Source organism: Charadrius vociferus, unplaced genomic scaffold (genome assembly GCF_000708025.1).
Source record: "Charadrius vociferus isolate BGI_N301 unplaced genomic scaffold, ASM70802v2 scaffold59, whole genome shotgun sequence".
Classification (NCBI taxonomy): Eukaryota; Metazoa; Chordata; class Aves; order Charadriiformes; family Charadriidae; genus Charadrius; species Charadrius vociferus.
In genome coordinates this window covers 611,886-632,506 of record NW_009661371.1, presented here as the reverse complement: position 1 = coordinate 632,506, position 20,621 = coordinate 611,886, and the positions used below count along the sequence as shown (strand labels likewise).

Here is a 20,621-nt window from a genome sequence, read left to right as displayed (position 1 = left end):
TTATAATAGGGACAGATATGAAAAGAATATATCCCAACAATTTGAATGGCCAAACACGTGAAAGATTTGACCCATTTTGTTGGTCGTGGCATTTTGTACTTTGGAGACACTTTAGGGATCTTCAGGTTAAGAATGTTAGAGGTCCTTATTTTGAGTGCAGATCATTCCAAAGATGGGTCTTAAGGAAACTTGCATAGCTGCTTTGCTAAATAAATGGAATTACCCAGATGTTTTAATTAGAGATGCCCTGTGCTGTCATTTCTGTCAGTACAAGCTGCGTCCTCACTATGGTACACAGGACACTTTGTAGGTGTCAGAGTAGTTACTCTTTCTGGAGCAAAGCAGCAAAGCGTTGAGACTGTAGTAAAATATAATACAGACTACTCCAAGTTATAGTCATACTAAATAGGTATTAATTCCTCAAAATCCATACCATTTATGGATATATAGCACCTGCCACTGTTTGCCACAATAAGAACATTTGTCTTGATTTTTGTTTTTTAAATCTTGATAATAGTGAGAAAGTGATGTCTCATCTGTAATACTGCATAATGATCTTTTAATGCTGGCAGTAAATCTGTACTTGGCTTAATACTGTGAGATACGTAAGTCTTCCCATGTGTTCAAGCTGGTTTATGTATGGGGTTTTACTGTAATAAAATCATATTCTTTGGTTGCATGCCACAAAATAAATTGCAACAAAGATCCCTTTAAAATCCTCTGCTTCTCAGCCTTGGGAAGGAGGAAACATGACCTATTTGTGTAAGAAAACAGTTCCTTCAGATTGAGACAGCACACAAAATTTGTTTCATAATAAAAAGTTTTTAAAATAAACTTTGAGGGGAATTACTGTTATTGACTTCAAAATTCTTATACATCGGCTGTGGAGAAAGGTGCTATTATTACTCTGTTACTGTGCAGCAAGGTGCATTACTGCTGGAGGTGTGTGTTTTGCAGGAAACTATGAACTACATACAGTTTGCTCTGTGTGTCTTAGCAGAGAACAGAACATGTATGTAACTTGTGAATATGCAACCTGAACTGCATAAATTTGCTTATGAATTAAAAAAATTAATTCTAGCATTAAAAAAATTAAATTCCAGCCTTTTTTGTTTAAAAAGAAAAGAGCACCAAAAGAACCAAATCAAACAAACAAAAAACAACACCCTGAAACCCAAACAAAGTCAAGTCGGGCCATTAAATTACCTTTAAATGATGAGCTTGTTACTGCCTTAGGAAGTTCCTGGATTCTTCCCCACCTTAAAAAACATTTATTTGGTTTGACAACAGGGAGGGCATGCATGTGCGGTGTATTTGTTAATTTGACTAATCAGAGAAGAGAAGCCTAACTTCTCTTACACATTGGATCAAGATAAAGAAAGAGTACTTAAATGGCAGGAAGTGCAGGACTTCAAATTTATGTGGCTCCTATTCTTCATTTTGTTCTGTTTTACTTTGCAGTCCACTCCTCTACACCTAGCAGCAGGCTACAACAGAGTTCGAATAGTCCAACTTCTGCTTCAGCATGGTGCAGATGTTCACGCAAAGGATAAAGGGTATGTAAAATGAATTGACTTGTTATCTGTTTGCAGCAGCAGTTTTGTGTTAGTCAAGGTGAGGAATTATTTCTCTATTTCATGTGGCAGCATTATCTCAAACAGTTGGCTGAGAATGCGACATTTGCTTCCAAAATCTGAGTGTGGTTCATCATAACAGAAATTTTCTTAGAGCCTTAATAACAGATTAGCTGTGATTGCACATGTTCTAAGTCTTCTATTACACCTTTAAATTTTTCTCCAAACCTTATTCTTTGCTTCCATGGATAGTCTATGCTGTTAAATCATAGCTTTCTAGTATTATTTTAGGGGAGGTGATGGGGAGAACGTACCATGGGCTTAGTGAAAAAAATGTGCATTGAAAAATTTCTCGGTAGTCTCATTATCCTGTTGCATATATATGGATGTAATTCCAAATAACATCAATAACGCTCATGCTCACACAACTAGTGGTCCTTAGAGACCTATCTTGATTGACATTGCCAGCAAAAATGAAGATGTAGCAGAAGCTAAACTGTTCTATTTTTGCAGTAAGGACATTGGTTATCTAAGGCGCCAACAAAAGTGCACAGCAGTCAGAAATCTGGAACGATACGTGTTTTACATTGTTCTCAGCCATACGTTTCTGAACTCTAAGGTGATGATTCTCCTGGTACTCTGATAGGAAGGCTTAGTCCTAACATTGTAGAAATTGGGCCCCTGGTTAAAGGTGTGCATTTTTGTATTCAGGGTCCGTAGAGGGTAAGATATTAATGAGTGTGTTCTGTCTCCATCAGCAAACTTGAGGCACTTCCTGTATCTTCATTTTCTGCTGAGTCCAGCCTAGAAAAGGGATTTTTAAATTAAGATCTTAGCTTTTTTCTTTTTTTTTCTTTTCTTTCCAAAACCAGTCCCTAGCGTAATTAAACACTTGAAGATTGACTAATTGTAGCGCTTTTGTCTGTACATTCACCCTTAATGACTTTTTTGATGTGAATAGTTGTGAAATGCATGATGACCAATTATGTAAGTAACAAAAAAACGCAGAGTAAATTTGCATGTAATACCTATTTAGATAGATTCAGCATTGTTAAGCAAGTTTTAGGCATTTCACACCTTTCTGAAATTTGAGCACTGCAGTGTAGATGCTTTAATGAGGTTTGAATGATGCGGTTGGAAAGTATGAAAAATGCGAAAAGTAATTACATTGAACTTGGGGGGGAGGCAGGCCAGAAAGGGGCCGGAAAAAATAAGAAAGAAAAGAAAAATGATACACTTAGTTTGTATAAACTTAGAAATAATTCAAACATATTTAGAAATGTCTGACAGCCCAGTAAGCTTCCTCTGTTTTTTTAGCGGCATCACCCATTAACAATCAGTGTGGTCTTTGGGGTTTTTTTTGCTGTTTCTTTTTTATACATAATTTGTAAGTAAATAGGCTATAAATAAATGTCATCATTTATAGAGCTAAATTAGGTTACATCGATTTTATAGACCTATTAGATTCTCTTCAATGAGGTCACTTTGGACAGAGTCCTGAGGAACTGTGACACATCTTCAAAATGGTCATCACTTCTTGTTACTCCTGGAGAGGACCACAGCCAAGGAAGCAGCTCTTTTTCCCCTGGTCCTTTCTTTGCCTTTCTGGCTATCATGCACAAAGTCACAATGTGCTGGAAAACAGGAGAGTATGCTGCAGAAGTGGCCAGGTGGATTGCTGCAGTGGCTGGTTTTGCTCATGAGACCTTGAAGGCCTCGGTCCTCTTAGATGACCATCATTTTGGAAAAGGGCAGGTTTTCCGAGTGCTCTGTGGACTGGATGGTCTCCTTCTGTCTCTCACACACCCCCATAAGTTATAACAAGGAAAAGTAAAGACAGAAAATAACAGTTTGAAAAATTTCGCCAAAACAGATTTCCCTCTCCTGTGACAAGTGCAATGCTGCTTCTGAGAGCATCTACCTTAAAATTAAGTTTACCCAGTTACCTAGTACTTGCTGTCCCAATGCTCTTTGCGTTGATTTTGCAGTTCTGGGAAACATCCCCTGTTTTTTCATAAAGGGTGAAGGGTTAATTATTGTTTTCAGTGTATTACGCATCCTGATTTGTTGAGCCATAACTAGCCTATCTTGCTTGGATTGCCCTCCATAATAATTGTCCTCTTTGCAACTCCCTTTCAATGCATGACTTTTTTATTACATTTTGTGCTTATGACTAGATCCCTGTTATTTGCTTTGCTAGTGTCATTTTTAAGTATGACCTCCAGTAATACAGCTGTATAAAAATTACAGGGACTCTCTTAGAAGTATCTTGCACAGTTAAATAGGTTGTACTGTAAAAAATGGAGTAAAATCAGGTTATTCCACAGTCTGGATCAGCTTTCTGTGGATATTTGTATATCTTCATAATACACCCAGGATTTACGTTAGTGTTATTTGGGGGACTTTTGCCTTTCACGTAGCATTTTTAAATAAATAGGAGTTCATATTTAGGCAGAAACATAACACTGACTTCTCTTGAGCAAACTGAATGTGGAACGGGATTTTTCCTCCCTTAATAGCTTCAAGAAAGATCATTTCAAAGCCAATTAATGCTAATCTTAGTGGTAGATTAAACATCTGTGGCTTGTTAGGACAAAAACCAGCCAAAACATTTTAATGCCAGTCTTAAGTAACATGTTGTTTGGGAAGGTTAGATTTTTTCCATTCATTTGTGAATCTTAATTTTTAAATATTTGAATATTTAAATATTTTAGTTTTAATTTCATTTCTGTTCTATCTCAGTAGAGAGAAAATTGTTCTGTCTTCTTCAAAAATGCTGCTTAAATAAATTTGTCATTTGCCTTTTTCCATACAGTGGTCTTGTGCCTCTTCATAATGCATGTTCATATGGACACTATGAGGTTACGGAGCTGCTGCTTAAGGTAAGCAGAAGGATGGAAAGTAATTACTGTAGAGTTGGATGTGTTAGGCGAGATATGAACTGGTTATACCAGAGTTGAAAAGGAAGATTTCTTTTTTTTTTTTCTGTAGTAACAGGTTTCAAATGTCCTGTATGTCATTTCAGAAGCCTGCAACTTTAGGTCTTTCTGTGGTACAGTATACGTGTTTTTTCCCCCCACCTAATTTCTTTGGACAGATAGTAGAGTTTCATCCATTTGAATTTTTCTGTGGAGAAATCTGTTCTACTGAAAAACTAGCTCATACAGAAATTCCAATTTTTTTTTTTGAGGATGCAACAGTATTTTTGTATATACAGATATTTTTAGAATTATTTTTTTGCATGTATGTGTTCATATATGAAAGAACGGAACCCGTTTTTATAGTGAAATGAAAATCCGTGAGCTTTTAGTTGTTGAAGAAGATTTCTTACTAATATAAGGCTATCTTTGCTGCACTAGCATGGTGCCTGTGTGAATGCTATGGACCTCTGGCAATTCACCCCCTTGCACGAGGCTGCTTCCAAGAACCGTGTAGAAGTCTGCTCCCTCCTGCTGAGTCACGGTGCGGATCCCACGTTAGTCAACTGCCACGGCAAGAGTGCGGTCGACATGGCTCCAACGCCTGAGCTAAGGGAGAGACTGACCTGTAAGTGTTTACAGACTGGAAGCAGTTGTCGGTATAAAGGCGTAAAGGGGTGCTCTGCTTTCAAGCCACGTTCCTCATACTTCACACGTAGGTGCAAAGCAGCAGAGTCACTGCAGCTGTGCCTCTCGCTTTGAAATACGCAGATACCTCTAATATGCTCTTCGTGATATTGTCTCGTTTTCTTAGATTTAAAATGTTTAAGGCACTGCTGAGTCAGTGACCATGGGAGTTTTTTATGCTTATAGTCGAGTTAAGTCACACAGGAGCCTCTGTATCGAGGCTCTGTATCACACTTAAAAGGGTAACATCCAGGAGGTAGGTAGCTTTGATGTGCAAATCTGAAGAGGTGGAAATTCCAGAATCTTCTGTTGTAGTCTTTGCAGTCCTTATGCTGTTTACAAAACAATGTTTCAGCTCTAATTTGAATTTGTCTGCCTTTATTTGCCCTCTTTTGGGGATTTGTTTTCTCATTGTTATAAACTGTAAAGGATAATTAATTGAGACAAGTATGGAAACAAAACATTATGAAGTTACGGAAAACTTCTTGAGAAGTAGATTCTAAACTCGATTATAAATAAGCTTTTGGTTTTGTCTGTCACCTTTCCAATATAGCAGAAGCCCCCTGACACACTAAGAATGTGATCCTGCACTACTCACAGCTAGTCAGTTTGTCACCTGTCACTATTCTTTGCATGCAAAGGTGGTGAGAGCATGTGCAGCAGAAAACTGCTCTAGGAGAAAAGAGGAGGGCGTTAACAACTTTTAGCTACTTGTCCACTCTATTCTGGGCTAACTTAGGAGATGCCTCTGACTTTGGGGCACGTTAATTTGCCATTTGTTTAAATTAGCAAGCAAGCAAAGAGAAATCTATTTTAAATTTTGGTTTATTTCTTTATTTTTAGTTCCTGCAGAGGAATGGGGAAAATTTCATGTCCATTAATATCCACTGAAACGTGTACACAAATGTGAGCATCATGCCAAATTTGACAGTATCTTGATGGGACATCTTGTATTTGCATACCCAAAATAACATGTTTTGTCTATTCTTGAGTTCTTTGATTTTATACTTTGGGAATAATATTACATTTATTTGTTATTTCGAGATTTATTTGTACTTGCGCTTTGTGTAATGCTTTGTTTACAAAGAAATTTTAATCCTATTTGAAATGAAAACTTAGAAGTTAATACATTTATTTTGATTTCTAAATCCACAAATGCACTACATGTTGAAACAGGGGTGGGAGAAGAAAGGCCCTATTAACAAGCTTAGCATTTCAAGCTTGCTTATGAAAGAAAAATGCTGGTATTTTTGCTAAGATTGTTGATATTATTTTTTTTTCTAGTGCCCAGGTTCAGATGTCATTCTTGCTAACCTACCTTTCATTTGTAGATTTTAAGAGAAACAATTTTAGTCCTCTTCAAATTCAAAATGATTTAAAACTAAAATGAACTAGTTGCTGATCTTAACAAGATGTGACACTAAAAATAATAAAATTACCTCTGCCTACTTGCAAAGATATAGCTGCTATCAAAACCCATTTCATTTTTGTAGCAGACTGGCTTCAAGTGCTTAGCCGGTTAGCTTTAAGACTGATAGTTTAATATTTTATATTTAAATTATATGTTCAGGCTTTACCTTGAATTGTTTGTAGTTGTAAATACAATGAAGTTTTTAGAAAAGCAACTGTAATGCTTTTTTCTGAAGAGCATGTAATAGCATTGTGCTCACTTGAACGCATAAGTAATTTAGAGGTTGCATATGCATTTAATATCAAGTGGGTGGAGGATAAAAGAGATAAAAGCTATAAGGATTTTACTCAAGGAATCACTTCCCCTCTCCTTTAGAATGTCCCTTTGGTTTCAGTAGGCCGTGCTTCGTGTTCTGTGTCCCAGGTCAGCCACCGTCTGAAGATGTACAGAAGTACTCCTATTTCTTCTTCATTTGAATGTAGCTGCCTTTCTCCAATAACATTCATAAATGTGACATGTTGCTGAATATTAAATGCATCTTTTTCCTCTAACAGATGAATTCAAAGGACACTCTTTACTCCAAGCAGCCAGAGAGGCAGACCTAGCCAAAGTGAAAAAGACACTTGCTTTGGAGATCATCAATTTTAAGCAGCCACAGTCGCATGAGACTGCACTGGTGAGATTATACAGTCAGTCCGTTCATTTTATGATAAAAGCCGTGGTAGTGCTAGATGAGGAGTTTTATTTCTACACTATGAAAATGTATTCATCATCTAAGATTGAGGATTTGCCATCAAACACTTTATATATAAAAATTAAGTCACCATCATAGAAATAACATCATATCATTTTTTATCACGTTTTTCTTCTTTCTGGTAGATTACAGAAGCCCTTCAGCCACTCCTCACCTGTTCGTTTTTCCACTTCTCTTCTGCTTTTTTTCCCCATCACTCTCTTTTTTTTGTTCATCAGTTGCTGTATTTTTTCTGGGGTTAAATTCTATTCCAGTGGCCCAGTGCTTCCTTCATGTATTATGTAGGCAAACTTGGATTACAAGTTTTCTTCGTAGGGTACATAAAATTCTGGTGAAAATAGACACTAGGTGTATATCACAGGCTCTTATAGGATTGGAATAGTACTGATAATACCACATTAGCTATGGAAGCAGGGGTCTCTGAGACTTTCCTGGCAGTATCCTGCTCGTTTCATTGTTTGAAGAAGCAGTGGAGGCAAAAAACATAGCCAGTATCCCAGATACAGTGAAGATCGTGAAATTGAGAGGGACTGATGATGTTATTAAAACCATTATAGTTATGATACTTTATTCTAGCAGAACACTTTCTTCACAGTGGTAGGTCTCAGCTGCAGGCATATAACTGCATATTTAGTGTTATAAACACTGTGATGGTGATCAGAACATTGTGTGTTGACTACCAAGTACCCATATGCTCTGTTCCCTCGTTGGAGGACTCAGCATCCCAGCCTGAACTTAGAGGCAAGACAGAGAAGAGACATTTAGAGGCTGAACATAAAGGCAGTAGGGAATTTGGGATGATGTTATCCTTTCTTGCCTGAGTATTTCAGTGGCTGGTATATGGCATCTCTGTGTAGTGATCACTTTGTAGTCCTGTGGTGTTCTTTGCTGTTCTCCACCTGCTCATTCTGCAGAGACAGCTAGGCAAAATGGGATATTTTAGCTCTATTGATCTTTTTGGTTCACTGTTCAGTAAGTGTTTGATTTCTCAGTTTCTGCTTCCTGTTCTTGACATTTCCAAGTGGTCTCCCATCCAAGTGGCAGGAGGTAACTTCCAGGCTCAGATAAGGTTATGTACAACCTAACTGAGCTATTCCTGTCCCAAGCATGGTATCTTTTACTATGGGCACTGGGGTCTGTGCCCTGTTACCCCACAAAGGCCAAAGCAAGCACCTGGTTTGTGTTTCAGTGTTGCTCTGAGGTTTGGCAATATTTCAGCATTTATGTTGGGGGTTCTTATTAATACTTACAAATACTTAAAGGGAGGGTGCCAGGTGGATGGGAACAGTATTTTTTCAGTGGTGCCCAGTGACAGGACAAGAGGTAACGGGCACAAACTTGAACATAGAAAGTTCCATGTTAACATGAGGAGGAACTTCTTTACTTTGAGGGTAGTGGAGCACTGGCACAGGCTGCCCAGAGAGGTTGTGGAGTCTCCCACTCTGGAGACATTCAAAACCCGCCTGGACGCCGTCCTGTGCAACCTGCTGTAGGTGACTCTCCTCTAGCAGGGGCGGTTGGACTAGATGATCTCCCGAGGTCCCTTCCAACCCTGACCATTCTGTGATTCTGTGTTGCTTTTAGTGCTGTTTTAACCTGTCTTTATTTCCTGCCAATGTGATGTTGTCTGCAAAGCCTCCAAAATACTGCCACTTTTCAGATCAAAAGTTGATCTTAATGTTTATTTACAAAGCTTGCCTTTGCAAAACTTGGACAGGCTCTGCTGACAACAGCAGTGTGGAAGCTTGAGTGGCAGTTACTTCATAGTGAAAGCTGAAACTGAACAAAAGATGGTTATCCGTACTATTGCTACTTATTAGTCTTCTGTTTGGGGTCTGTCTCATTGTAAAGGCTATTGTTTTGCTATTGGAAAGTTTGAGAACTCTGTTCGAGCAGACAATCTGCTTTTTACGGGTTACTGATTTAAAACATGGGTAAACTATAGAAACAAAAATATTTAAAAGTATCTCCTATTTCTCGTGGTTTGCCATCTTGAGACATCCAAACTTGAGACAAGCATTTCTGGACTGCTTTTAAAGCATGGTGTTTGGCTTATCTGGAAGCGTACTTGTCATTTCAAGCCTCAGGAGTGCATTGAGAGGGCCACTGTTGAAAATGTCAGGACAGATTGAGTCTCGTCTCTGCAGAGATTACAAGCAAAAAGGGAGGAACAAAGCGATCCCTCCTGGGTGCTGAATGCACAGACAAACCAACAAGCAGCCCCCAGTTGCATTCAGGAGAATAGTTACGCCTAGCAAAGGGCTGTGCGGTGTTTCCACAAGGGCAGGCTTGAGCACTGAAAAGCACTGTGTGAAATATGTATCTTTCTCATAGCATGGAAAAGAAGACACTCTTAAGAGAACTTTATTGCCTATTTATTACATAATTTGTAACTGGATGCATGACAGAATTGCCATTGGAGTAACAAGTTCAGTACGCACTGAAATAGAAGAAGAAAGCAAGCAACATTCAAAAGATCTGACCTGTTAATCTGAAAACAGCAGCAGAATCTTAACAGACCCCATTGGAGTCCCTCTGTAGAAAGTTAGGCTGTTTCAAGCCCTTTGTCTTTACGTCTTCTCTGCATTACGTGCTGGTTTTTGTCCTGATACCTTGTTAATGTAGTTGGGAACGTACTGCTTTATTTGTCACTAAGGAAAAGCTTTAAAATGAAACTTGTTTTTCTGAGTAGAATAATTTAGCGTTGATCACTAGCTTGTATTTTGTTCAGTATGTTATATGTTTTGGCAAAAATATGATGGATTCTGTTTGCAAATTGTTTAGTCTGATGTTTAGCAGAATAGGAGATGAAGTCATGGATCTTAAAGCTTTGTCATCTGTGTACTTGAAATATAATTTATATTTACTTTTTTGCAGCACTGTGCTGTGGCCGCTGTGCATCCCAAGCGGAAGCAAGTTACAGAACTATTGCTCAGGAAAGGAGCAAATGTTAATGAGAAAAACAAAGAGTAAGTTTCTGAAATTTTTGAATTTTCCAAAGGACTCTGTCATACTGGGAATGTAAAACTAATATCTTTCTTCTTTGTGGGTTGTTTTTTTTTTCCTCTCTCCCTAGTTTCATGACACCTTTACATGTTGCAGCTGAAAAAGCTCATAATGATGTCATGGAAGTTCTGCATAAACACGGAGCAAAGGTAAATATACTTAAATATATTTTATTTAAGGGAAAAGAAGAAGGGTTATATTGTTTAAATACAGTGTAGTTTTTTATGATAGTTGTTGCTTTTTCTTCTGTATGATTTGTGCTTCTCGTGTTAACCTTGAAAAATGTGTTTATCTTAAATCAGTACAGGATGTTCAGGAATCCCATTTGAAAATTAGTTTTTCTCTCCAAGTAACTGAATACAGGCTATAGGAGTCTAGCTTACCCATTCTTCATAAATCTTGCTGCTGATTTCTAATAACTGTGATCGTCTAGGTGCCTCTTATTGCTTTACCTTGTTGGCTTGACAATATCCAATGTGTGAGTTAGCTGACACTGAGTTTAGCAGTCTAATGCTGGGCATCCCTTAGCCCTTGCTTGCTTCCTAGTCTCTTGGTCGGGTTGTTTTGCCGTGCCCTTCAGCCATCGACAGGTGCTGACCAAAGTAATTTGTGAGCCTATGGTGAAGCTTGCTTAGAAACACACCGTTCAGCAAGTTATTAATTAAAGGCAGAGGGAAGTATAACTTTCTTTATTAGGGATGTGTTTTAAGCATCTTTCAAAAGTATTTCAGAATTGTCTTTCTCTGAGTTTTAACAGCGAACTCATGGTAATGATATACTTAGCTACTTAATTGTCTCAGAAACTCTTCTTGATGGGTACTTTCTTTGCATTGTTTAAAATATAAATGATCTTTTTGCTTTTAAGGGGGCTCACATTACTCTTTGACTCTTTATCATCGTTCAGGTAGCTAGAAATGAAGAAATATACCTGTAATAATAATCTAGTGTGTTACTCTTGATGTGCTAGGAGGTGTGAGCAACGTAATTGTTTGCATAGTTAATACTAAGTCTTTTTATTTTGAAACAATGAATTGTAGTTTATAAGCCTGTATGAGAGCTCATTGCCAGATTTCAGTATCTGATTCACTTCCATAGTACTTTAATGAACTAAAATAGTAAAGTACTAAACTAGCTTAACAGCAGTACCACAACAGAGTTTATCTCATTTGAGAATCTCGATGCAGTGGTGACATACCACCAGGGGGGAAAGTAGGGCCAGAGGTCTCAGTTATAGTCATTAAAACCATTTATTGTCCTTTTTCCAGATTTACTCTTAGTAGCATACCTTTGCGCTGAAAGTGAAAAAAAAATCATTTTTGCCTCAGGAGTAGATACCCCATGGCTTTATGGATCTGATTTTGCACATGAATTCAGTGCTTACAGTACTTGGGTAGGCACTGAACTGGACATGCTGGAGTTTCAAGTGTATTGATACACAAGTATTATTTGCTTTGCAATACAAGGAGTTTGTGCACTGAGGGTTTCTGGAAAGCCTGCTACTATACTGTAGGTATTTAAATTAGTGCTTCCTTGAAAATCTAGCTCTGTGTAGCCAGGTTAGAAGCAAGCTCAAAAGACATCATCCTTACTGGCATGGTTCAATTTTATTGTTTGTGTCAGTAGCACATTGTGACGATAATTTGTAATTATTTTATGTCCTGAAGCAGGGGTTCTTAAATCATGATCCATGAGTCGCTTGTGGGCTGAGTGATGGTGGTGAGTGGCCCACAGTTATCTACAGAACCATGCTCAGTGGTGTGTTCCGTTGTTTTTTTCTGTTGACAGTATGCAAGCAGAGGTACATTGTTGGTCATTGAAACGCATTTTTCATTCATATCCTTGTGTATGCTTGCTATGTTATTCTGACGATAGCCATTCACATTTATGATCTAGCAAAGCACTTAAGTGCATGGCAGGAGACCACTCATAGTTAAAATTAAGCATATATTTTCATACTGCAATGGATCGGGTCCCTCTTTATTGGCATTCAGAGTTCCTTAGCTGTAAAGTGGTAGAATCATAGTTTTTCATGAGTGATCGGTCATTAAGGCTTTTGAAGCACTTTGAAGTTCCCATACAGGATATGCTCTAGAGTATTAATTAGTTAACTAGGCATGTTTTATGACTCTAAAATGTTTGTCTTGCTTGTATATTATCATTTGACCTCTTGCTCATGCTTTGAATGTAGGCAGTCAGTTGATCAGACACTCTTAACATTGATATTTCTTTGTTTCTGATTGTTGGGACATGGCAGCTTTAATCCCATTTGTTGTGTTTCTGGAAGCTTTTTCTTCATGTGTACTCTTTTTGTGCCTTGAATTTTAGTTACTTCATAAGATGTAGTCAGATGTCTTGAGCTCTTTGATCCCGTCTAGTTGTATTTTTTTACAAGAGAGGGTTTTCACCAGCTAGTGAATCTAGTCTGTCTGCAACAGCAGCCTCACAGTGAAATACACATTTGTTCTTCAAACAGCACTCTCCTGCAGTTTAAATACCTCTTTTCCATTTTGATGCTTCCTTTGCTGAGGTATTTGCAGTGAACGGATTCTTCTTAGCTTTTGTTTTGGTAGGCTAGAAGCCTCAAACACTTAGACTTCCCTCATAAGGGAACACTGCCATTTCCTAATGATCCTTATAACCCTTCTCTTTACTAGCACCAGAAGAAATCTTGGGGCTCAGGCAATGAGAATGGAATTCATTCTCCCACTGCCTTACGTGATGGCACTTCCATATCTCTAATGTAAATGCTGGACTAATGCATACTGGGATCATATTTGCCTTTTAAATAGACATGACACAGTAGTACTCACACCCTTCCTGTAGTCTTGTAGTACACAGAGAATCTCAATTACTTTTTTCTTGCTAATTTTTCGTATTTGTGCCCTTCAGCACAATTCTCCTGTGCCAAGATCATTAATGAAAACATTAAAACAAAATTACCCCAGAACCAGTCACTGGGCAGCCCTCCCCCTTTCAATACATTCAGTTCTTCAACCAATCTCTATTTTTCCATATAAAATAAGATTTTCCCATGTGCTTCCTTATCAAATGCTGACTGAAGTGTGGATGGATGAGACCTACCATATTTTCTTTACTTTGCAACCGTTTCTTCTATCAAAGGAAAGGTACTGTATAATTCAGCTTTAATCTACCTTCTGGAAACCACTGCTGATTACAGAGAGAGTAACAATTTGAAAAAGATGAGTAACTGGGGCTTCAAAGAAAGTGGAACTTTCTTCTTCTGAAATACAGTGCCAGAAGGCAGACAGCTGACCCACAGAAAGCCATCCAGTAATGGATTTAGGAGACAAAGTCATGTAAAGTTTTGTAGATTGAAAATAAATTGTGATTGTCTTAGCAATAGAGAGGAAACTGCTGTTTTCATGAGGAGCAGCTGTGATCTGAGTCAGACAGCAAAAGTGAGATAATGTGAAGTATGAGTGTTTGAGTAGGCTTTTCTTGTTTTGTGAAATGGACTGAAGCATGGTAAAGACTGCTTTAGGGAATTTGCTTGGGATGAACAAGAGAGAGTTTGTGGTCTTGGAGCTGGATTTAATTATCCTTAATTTTATCACTGTGTAAATCTGCTGTTTGAAGTACGTTAGACAATCATAAAAAGTGAAGGACTGCTTGAATAATGTGTGCTTGATCTAGATGTATTTTACAGAAATATTTCTAAGAACATTGGTATTGGCAAGAGTGAACCTATACCCACAAACTACTTACTTTGGTGTGGCTTGCTGGCCCTTACTGGACAACACAGACTAGATAAGTAATTTGAACTGTGAAGAAGTCCTTGGTGCACATCACTTGCACATCAGCATGTGATGTCTAAGCAATACCCATGCTGTGGTCAGTGAAGGATATTTTCATTAGCTTGTTACTGGAGTTTGCAGAAGTTGACTGTCAACCGTGCTTCTAAAGCACAGGTGAGAAACCTGGGGGTTTCTTAGAATTTTCTTCAAGAATGTTGGTCATAAATATCTGTGGTTTTAAATGCCATACCCAGTTTTTACTTGTTTGCCTGAACTGCAGTGTGAAACAGCATTTCACACCACTGCTTATTTGATGTTGAATATCCTCAAAGTGCCTTGATGAAAAATAAAATCAGAGCATCTTTAAAGAATCCTCAAACATAAGCTGTTTTTTATTAGACCCATGAGCAAATCAAGTGCCACGATTGTATCTTTGAAAATGGTTGAAATCCTTTATTTAAAAAAAAAAAATCATTTGAAGGTGGTGAACTAATGACAAAGTAGCTTTCATCCTGTTTTGTTGTATTGCCAGGTAGTTGGATACCTCTTATAACTAGCTCCTTGTCTGAATTTACAGATACATGGGAAATTTAATATGTTCAGAAAGACATTTGGCTTTCTAGCAGTGCAGAAGAAAAGGATTAAAGTCTTTTCTGAACTGGAATGATTGTTGGAAAGACCGACCTGCAAGCATGCAAGTTCACTGGTATCTTGGGCAAGTGTAGAGATGTCACAAATGCTACTTCTTTAACTGTGTTATGTTTCTAAAGGGTACTGTTGAAACTATTCTTCTGCAAGAGAAAACGAGCCTTTCTAAGGTCATGTTAGACAGATGGTGTCCCTGTTCATGATGGTAGCAGAAATGGCTTCATTCTGCTCTGCTTAGAAGGATCTTGCTTTATGGATCTTTGTATAATACAGTTATTTCTGTGCGTTGGAGTAGCATGTTGCCAGCCTTTCATGATCATGGATTTGAAAATGGTCGCCATTTATCTACACCCACAGGACAGACTTAAATGGTTTTGAATAACCTTGTTGTGTAATACATTTGCTTCCAACATTTCTGGTAAAGGTATAGATTTTTCTTAGGAAAGACTAAGCCTTGAAAAATTGGATTTCCTTTCAGAAATGTAGCAGGCTTTGGACTATGATTGTTAACAACATAAACTGTGTGATCTGTTGTGATTGTGTGGTTCAACTTTTCTCACTGCTTAGCCATCCAAACTTAGTGACATTAACCTTAAGCTTTTATGTAAAGGGACGACTGCGGAACATATGACTGGATCATGTAGGAGCTTTCAGAATGAAACTAGACCTTTCTTCTGTTTTTTTTTTCCTTTTTTTTTATTTCTGACAGAGCTTGAAATTGCCACCAGCATCTCTTCACTCTTACCGTGTGTATTATCAGTGATGCACAAAGACACAAGACATACTGCAAGTTGTCTTCAGAATAAATGCATCAGGAGAGCAGTTAGAACACTTGCGTTACAGGGAAGGATACCGTGATACTGGAACTGTTGGCAGAGCACAAGTTTCATGTGTGATTTTTAGAATGTACATCTTCTAGAAAGATCTCGCAGAGGAAATTGCAGTGCTTGGAAGCTGTTGCATTTTCTGCCGCTGTAGTGTCAAAGAGTAGGAGGATATTTAGGGCATTTGATACCGAAAAAAAGCTGATATGCTTATGAAGTCTTGCAGAAATGTTTTCTGAACGGGTCCCAGCTGTTGAGCTGCCACAAGTGCCTGGCAGCCAAGGGAATATTGCTGTAGCTGTGTACGCTGCTCCAAGGTAGCAGCAGTGCGGGGAGGAAAAATCTCTTCAGTGTCTGATGATACATGAGCATTTCAGTTTCTCTACTGCATCTCTCTAGGGTGGGGAAAAGGAAATTAAAGGGATAAATAGGAAGAACAGAGGGAATTCTGCATTGGGAAATGCTGTATAGAACAGTATCGTTGCATGAAAAGCTTTGCTTAAAACCACTTTTCTTTCAATAACTGCATTCCACTTTTATGTTGCAATTTGAGCAGTGGAGTGACTTCTTTCATGCTCAGAGGTGAAGAAGCCAGTCTGCTGTGGAATAAAAGCTGTCAAATCTGTCATTTTTAACTCCTTGCGGAAAGCTTGTCTGTGAAGTAATTCAGAGCTGCAACCTTCTAATTTCAGACTGCTTATAAAGGGAACCAGTTGAATATTTCTCATTTTTTTGATTAGTGCAGCTGGAACGATCTGCCTTCTTAGCACACAAATAAGGCAGTACACCTTGGATATTTTACATTTTGTCACATAGTGTTTAAACTTTAGCTTTGAATTTGAAAGGGCGTGTTTTTAGACCTAGCAGTGGTTAACCCAGGCATATGTCTTACCAGGTTTGATTTTTACGAGACTTTAATTTCAGTTTGTATTTCAATTTGTAATGCTCAAATTGATTTTCATTTGGAAATAAATCCTGTTGCTTTCAGCCTTAGTGCAGTACATTCTTGGGTTGGTTTTAGACAAGTGCTGCGTGATTGGTGAGAGCAAATCTGCCTCAAAGTGAACATACTCCCCATGAAATTGCCCTTCAAAGCCTAATTCTGCTCCTGAGGGAAAGAACAGCTTCATTTGCCGGCATCCCTCTGTCAGCTGCAGCCCTCTTTATCCCAGAAGTAAGCAGGCAGTGCTTCAAATGGCTGGCGTTCTTCTGCCACAAGGTTGATTGTTGGCAAAGATAATTATTTGGAGGTGAAAGGAGACCTGCATAAGACATGTGAGATGATGGATCTGATGACTCTGCCAGGGTTCTTTTCAAATGAATATTAACATTTTTTCCAGGTACACACTCAGTATCAAGTTGTGTACTGTGAATGCCTTGCTGCTGTTCTTCAACGATTTGTTCAGTACAGGCATGTTTAACACAGGAATTCAGTGTTACAGAAGATGTTAGTTATGACTCTCTCTCTTGAGCAAACAGTGTTATCAGCTACTTCCAGAATCCACAAGTCTCATTTCATTCTGCCTTTACCATCACTAAACCTGTATAACTCCAGACTTCTGCTTTTCTCAGTGCCCTTATCAGTGGTGAAAGGCATCCGGTGTCCTGAAACAGATGAGGATCACCATCTGAACAAAATGATGGATTTGGGACATTCAGCATCTAGTTAATATTTATGATAGCAGAAAGTTTTTATTTAAAACAAAACTTTTAGGGAAATCCCATTAGGGTGGCATGAGCTGAGCACGGTTAGAAGAAAGCAGACCTGTTCTCCTGTACATCTTCCTGCAAGAGAGGTTTGTGATCTGGGAAATTCCTGCTTTATGAATCTGTAGAATTGTTCAAGGATATAGAAGAATTTCAGGCAATATCAAATCACATTCCACTTTATTTATGTGGTAGTTCTTTGTTCTTTCCTGTGGCTTGATGTTGTTGGATTGCAGGTATTTTACTTTTTTTTTTCCCCCCTATCTGGTAGTAGATATTTTCTATGTAGTTACTCCCTTAATTAAATTTCATTTAGTTACAGAATACACATCTTATCCAAAACGTTTTTCACTAGTTTTCGTGGAAAGGTACTAGGATTTGCACTGCATTTTAGGTGAGAAATAACAAGCAAAACCTTTGTTCACTACTACCACAAAGATTTTGAGAAGGTAAGAAGGTGGGTTTTTACAGTAACAGTCTATTATGCATGCGGTTCACAGCCTGCAGTCCTTAGGCTTGGAAACAGATAACAGGTTCTGAGTTGCTTGCAGAGAATATAGAGTAGTTCTGTATTTCATAGAGTGGTAAAAAAAGCTGTTGGACATTTGCATTTAAATTTGTCATGAAATCGCTGCTAGGTACAAAGTATCTTCTTGAAAGGTTATTTTCATAAGGGTTTTTTCCGCTTTTTAAAGCTCTCTATTATTCTCATCTTTTCTCTGATAGTGAACCTGTGGAGATGCTTCTAGTTATTTAGATACTCTGTTAGATCTTGACAGACAGATAGGTTTCCATTGTATCATACTCTTTGAAAGTGATACTCCATTTTGCCTGTTTATACAGTCTTGTGTTGAGTAGAATTATATCCAGTTATACTTAATATTTCTGTAAAGGGACAAAAAATGAGGAAGAAATGGACTGTTTGTATCCAGCCTCTCCCCACTCCCCCCTTCACAGAATTTCTAATCTGACATCTTTGTTTTGCTCTAGTTCTTGATAGTGAGTAAAGTTGAGTTAATTCCCCTTCTGAGGATGACAGATGGTAATTTCCTTAAAGCTGGAAGATCATTGAATTGTTTGGTTAATTATTTACCTCTTTATCCTCTTCTGTGAGAATTTTGCTTTTCTTGCACAAGGTTGATCATCAAATTTATCAAAAGCTTGATCACTATTTTAAGTATCATTTTGGGGATCCTGTGTTGTCTGTTAGCCCTGCAAACAAATAACCTGCGTTGTTAAAAGACAGGAAAGCATCAGTGGTAAATTATCTTTACATTGGCATGTTTACCTATTTTGTCACTTGGTTTTGTTGCAATGCAGAGGTATTGATAGTTAAATGCTGGAAAATACTTGTTATTGCCCTTCTTATTAAGGGCAGGAACAAATGCAGGCTTTTAATTGTAACTATATTTTATATTACTGCTGATTTTTCAGATGAATGCACTGGACACACTTGGTCAAACAGCGTTGCACAGGGCTGCGTTAGCAGGTCACTTGCAAACCTGCCGGCTCTTGCTGAACTACGGCTCTGATCCCTCCATCATCTCTTTACAAGGCTTCACAGCAGCACAGATGGGAAATGAAGCAGTGCAACAGATTCTAAGTGGTGGGTAAAAATGAAGGCTTGTGTATGTGAACGTCAGCTTCTCCCTTTACGGCTGTGGATCTTACTTCTTTTTCAATGCAAGAGACTTGCAGTAGTTTTCTCATCCCGCCCCTCCACCATTGTTTGCACATATCTATAGTATGTATTATGCGATACTTTTCAGAAAACAAAAAAAAAACCACAACAAAACAAAAGAAGCCCTGCTCAATTTAGTGATTTTGTGCAAATTGTGAAGAAGATAAAGATCATCTGGATTTAGAGCATGCTGCTGTATGGGGAGATTCTAGGAAGGCAAATGTGGGGAGTTCTGGGGTTTTTTTGGTAGTAAGTTCCAAGGCAACTGGAATATTGCTGGACATGTGAGAACCCTTTTTCCTCTCATCAGCCACCCTGTTAGGTACTTCATACTTTAGGAGTTACAAGTAGAGTGTTACTCGCAGAAAAATGCTGACATACTAATACTAAACTAATACTAATACTAAACCATTTGAAGTTTTACCTCAAATCTCTTGCTCTTCCGGCAGAGAAAGATTTTATTGTGAAAGCGCTCTGGATACTCTTTAGATAACAATTTGTTCATATTTTGCATTAAAATGGTGAATAGATGTTGGGAGAGGGTGCCACTATTCCTCACAAAAGTACTTAAGGGTTTGCATCTTCTTACCCATGTCACATGTGAATTTCTGCAAATAGGGAGACCCGTTGCAGCTAGAAACTCCATTTCCTTCAGTGTTTTCAACAATGTTCAATGTTGCCTTAAAACAGGCAAAAAAATAAAAAAGGCATTTTACAGCAGTGCAAGGAAGGACTGTTTTGAAGTGTATCTACTGCTGAGACATAGCTGGTTACGCAGGTAGCATTGTCTGTTTAAAATATGCATGTGACTATATGTATGTGTATTAAGAGAGAAGAATGTTAGCTATGAATCAGAAGAAAGGAAACATATCCCCTGCTGTTAAAGAGAATAGGAGTTTGATTTTAAAAAAAACAAAAGAGTAAACTTACAAGTATTCTGAAAGCATTCATTTGATTGTGAATTAAAAATTCATTTTCACTGATTTACCTTTTCTGGGAAAGCTAGTTTCAGATGTCGTACTGTACTGGTTTTCATTGGACAAGCAGCAGCCTTTCTCTTACATTCCTGAGATCCCTGAAGGTGTTTGAGACTGAAACATTCAAAAGCTAAAAAATATCCACGTAGTGTGGGGTTGTTGACACTTTGTTCTCTGTATTTCAAAGCTAGTAAATGAATGCTGAAGTTATTTACCAAATATTACTACGTGCTCATTTTTGTAAGAATGGGTTAAAGAAATATTTTTTTAATTGTTGGAGTTGTTTTGATAGAGGTTATTACCTGACTCTTGAGTTCACAGCTTAAAATATTTTCCATACAGTATTAGATTTTTTTTTTCCTCACATCGATTGCTGAGCTACTTCCCAACTGTGAGATAACAACCATGAAAACAGCTTTCTGATTGCATAGTGGCCAGTGGATACCACTTTATCATAGAATCGTAGAATGGTTTAGGTCAGAAGAGACATCAAAGATCATCTAGTTCTAACCCCCCTGCCATGGGCAGGGACACTTTACTCTAGCTGCTTGTGATTTTGGTTGCAACTGGTGGGAGTATGGCCATGTAATATAAGAAAGCTCGTAAAGTGAGCTTCTTAATTTTTTCAAATACTTATTGGAAAATGCTGCTAGTTTTGCTTTTTTGAAGAGTAAGATTT

At 38.0% G+C, this 20,621-nt stretch overlaps 1 protein-coding gene across 1 annotated transcript in view; it reads left to right on the top strand.

Annotated features, from left to right (window-relative positions):
• Positions 1-20,621, top strand: part of TNKS (tankyrase, TRF1-interacting ankyrin-related ADP-ribose polymerase) — a 135,986-nt gene that overhangs the window by 93,072 nt on the left and 22,293 nt on the right. Inside the window, exons 6-12 of the mRNA XM_009893675.1 lie at positions 1,462-1,556; positions 4,390-4,456; positions 4,934-5,120; positions 7,145-7,266; positions 10,222-10,313; positions 10,421-10,499; positions 18,719-18,890. Of these exons, the coding sequence (XP_009891977.1) occupies positions 1,462-1,556; positions 4,390-4,456; positions 4,934-5,120; positions 7,145-7,266; positions 10,222-10,313; positions 10,421-10,499; positions 18,719-18,890 (814 nt within the window). The remainder of the gene's footprint in view (positions 1-1,461; positions 1,557-4,389; positions 4,457-4,933; positions 5,121-7,144; positions 7,267-10,221; positions 10,314-10,420; positions 10,500-18,718; positions 18,891-20,621) is intronic.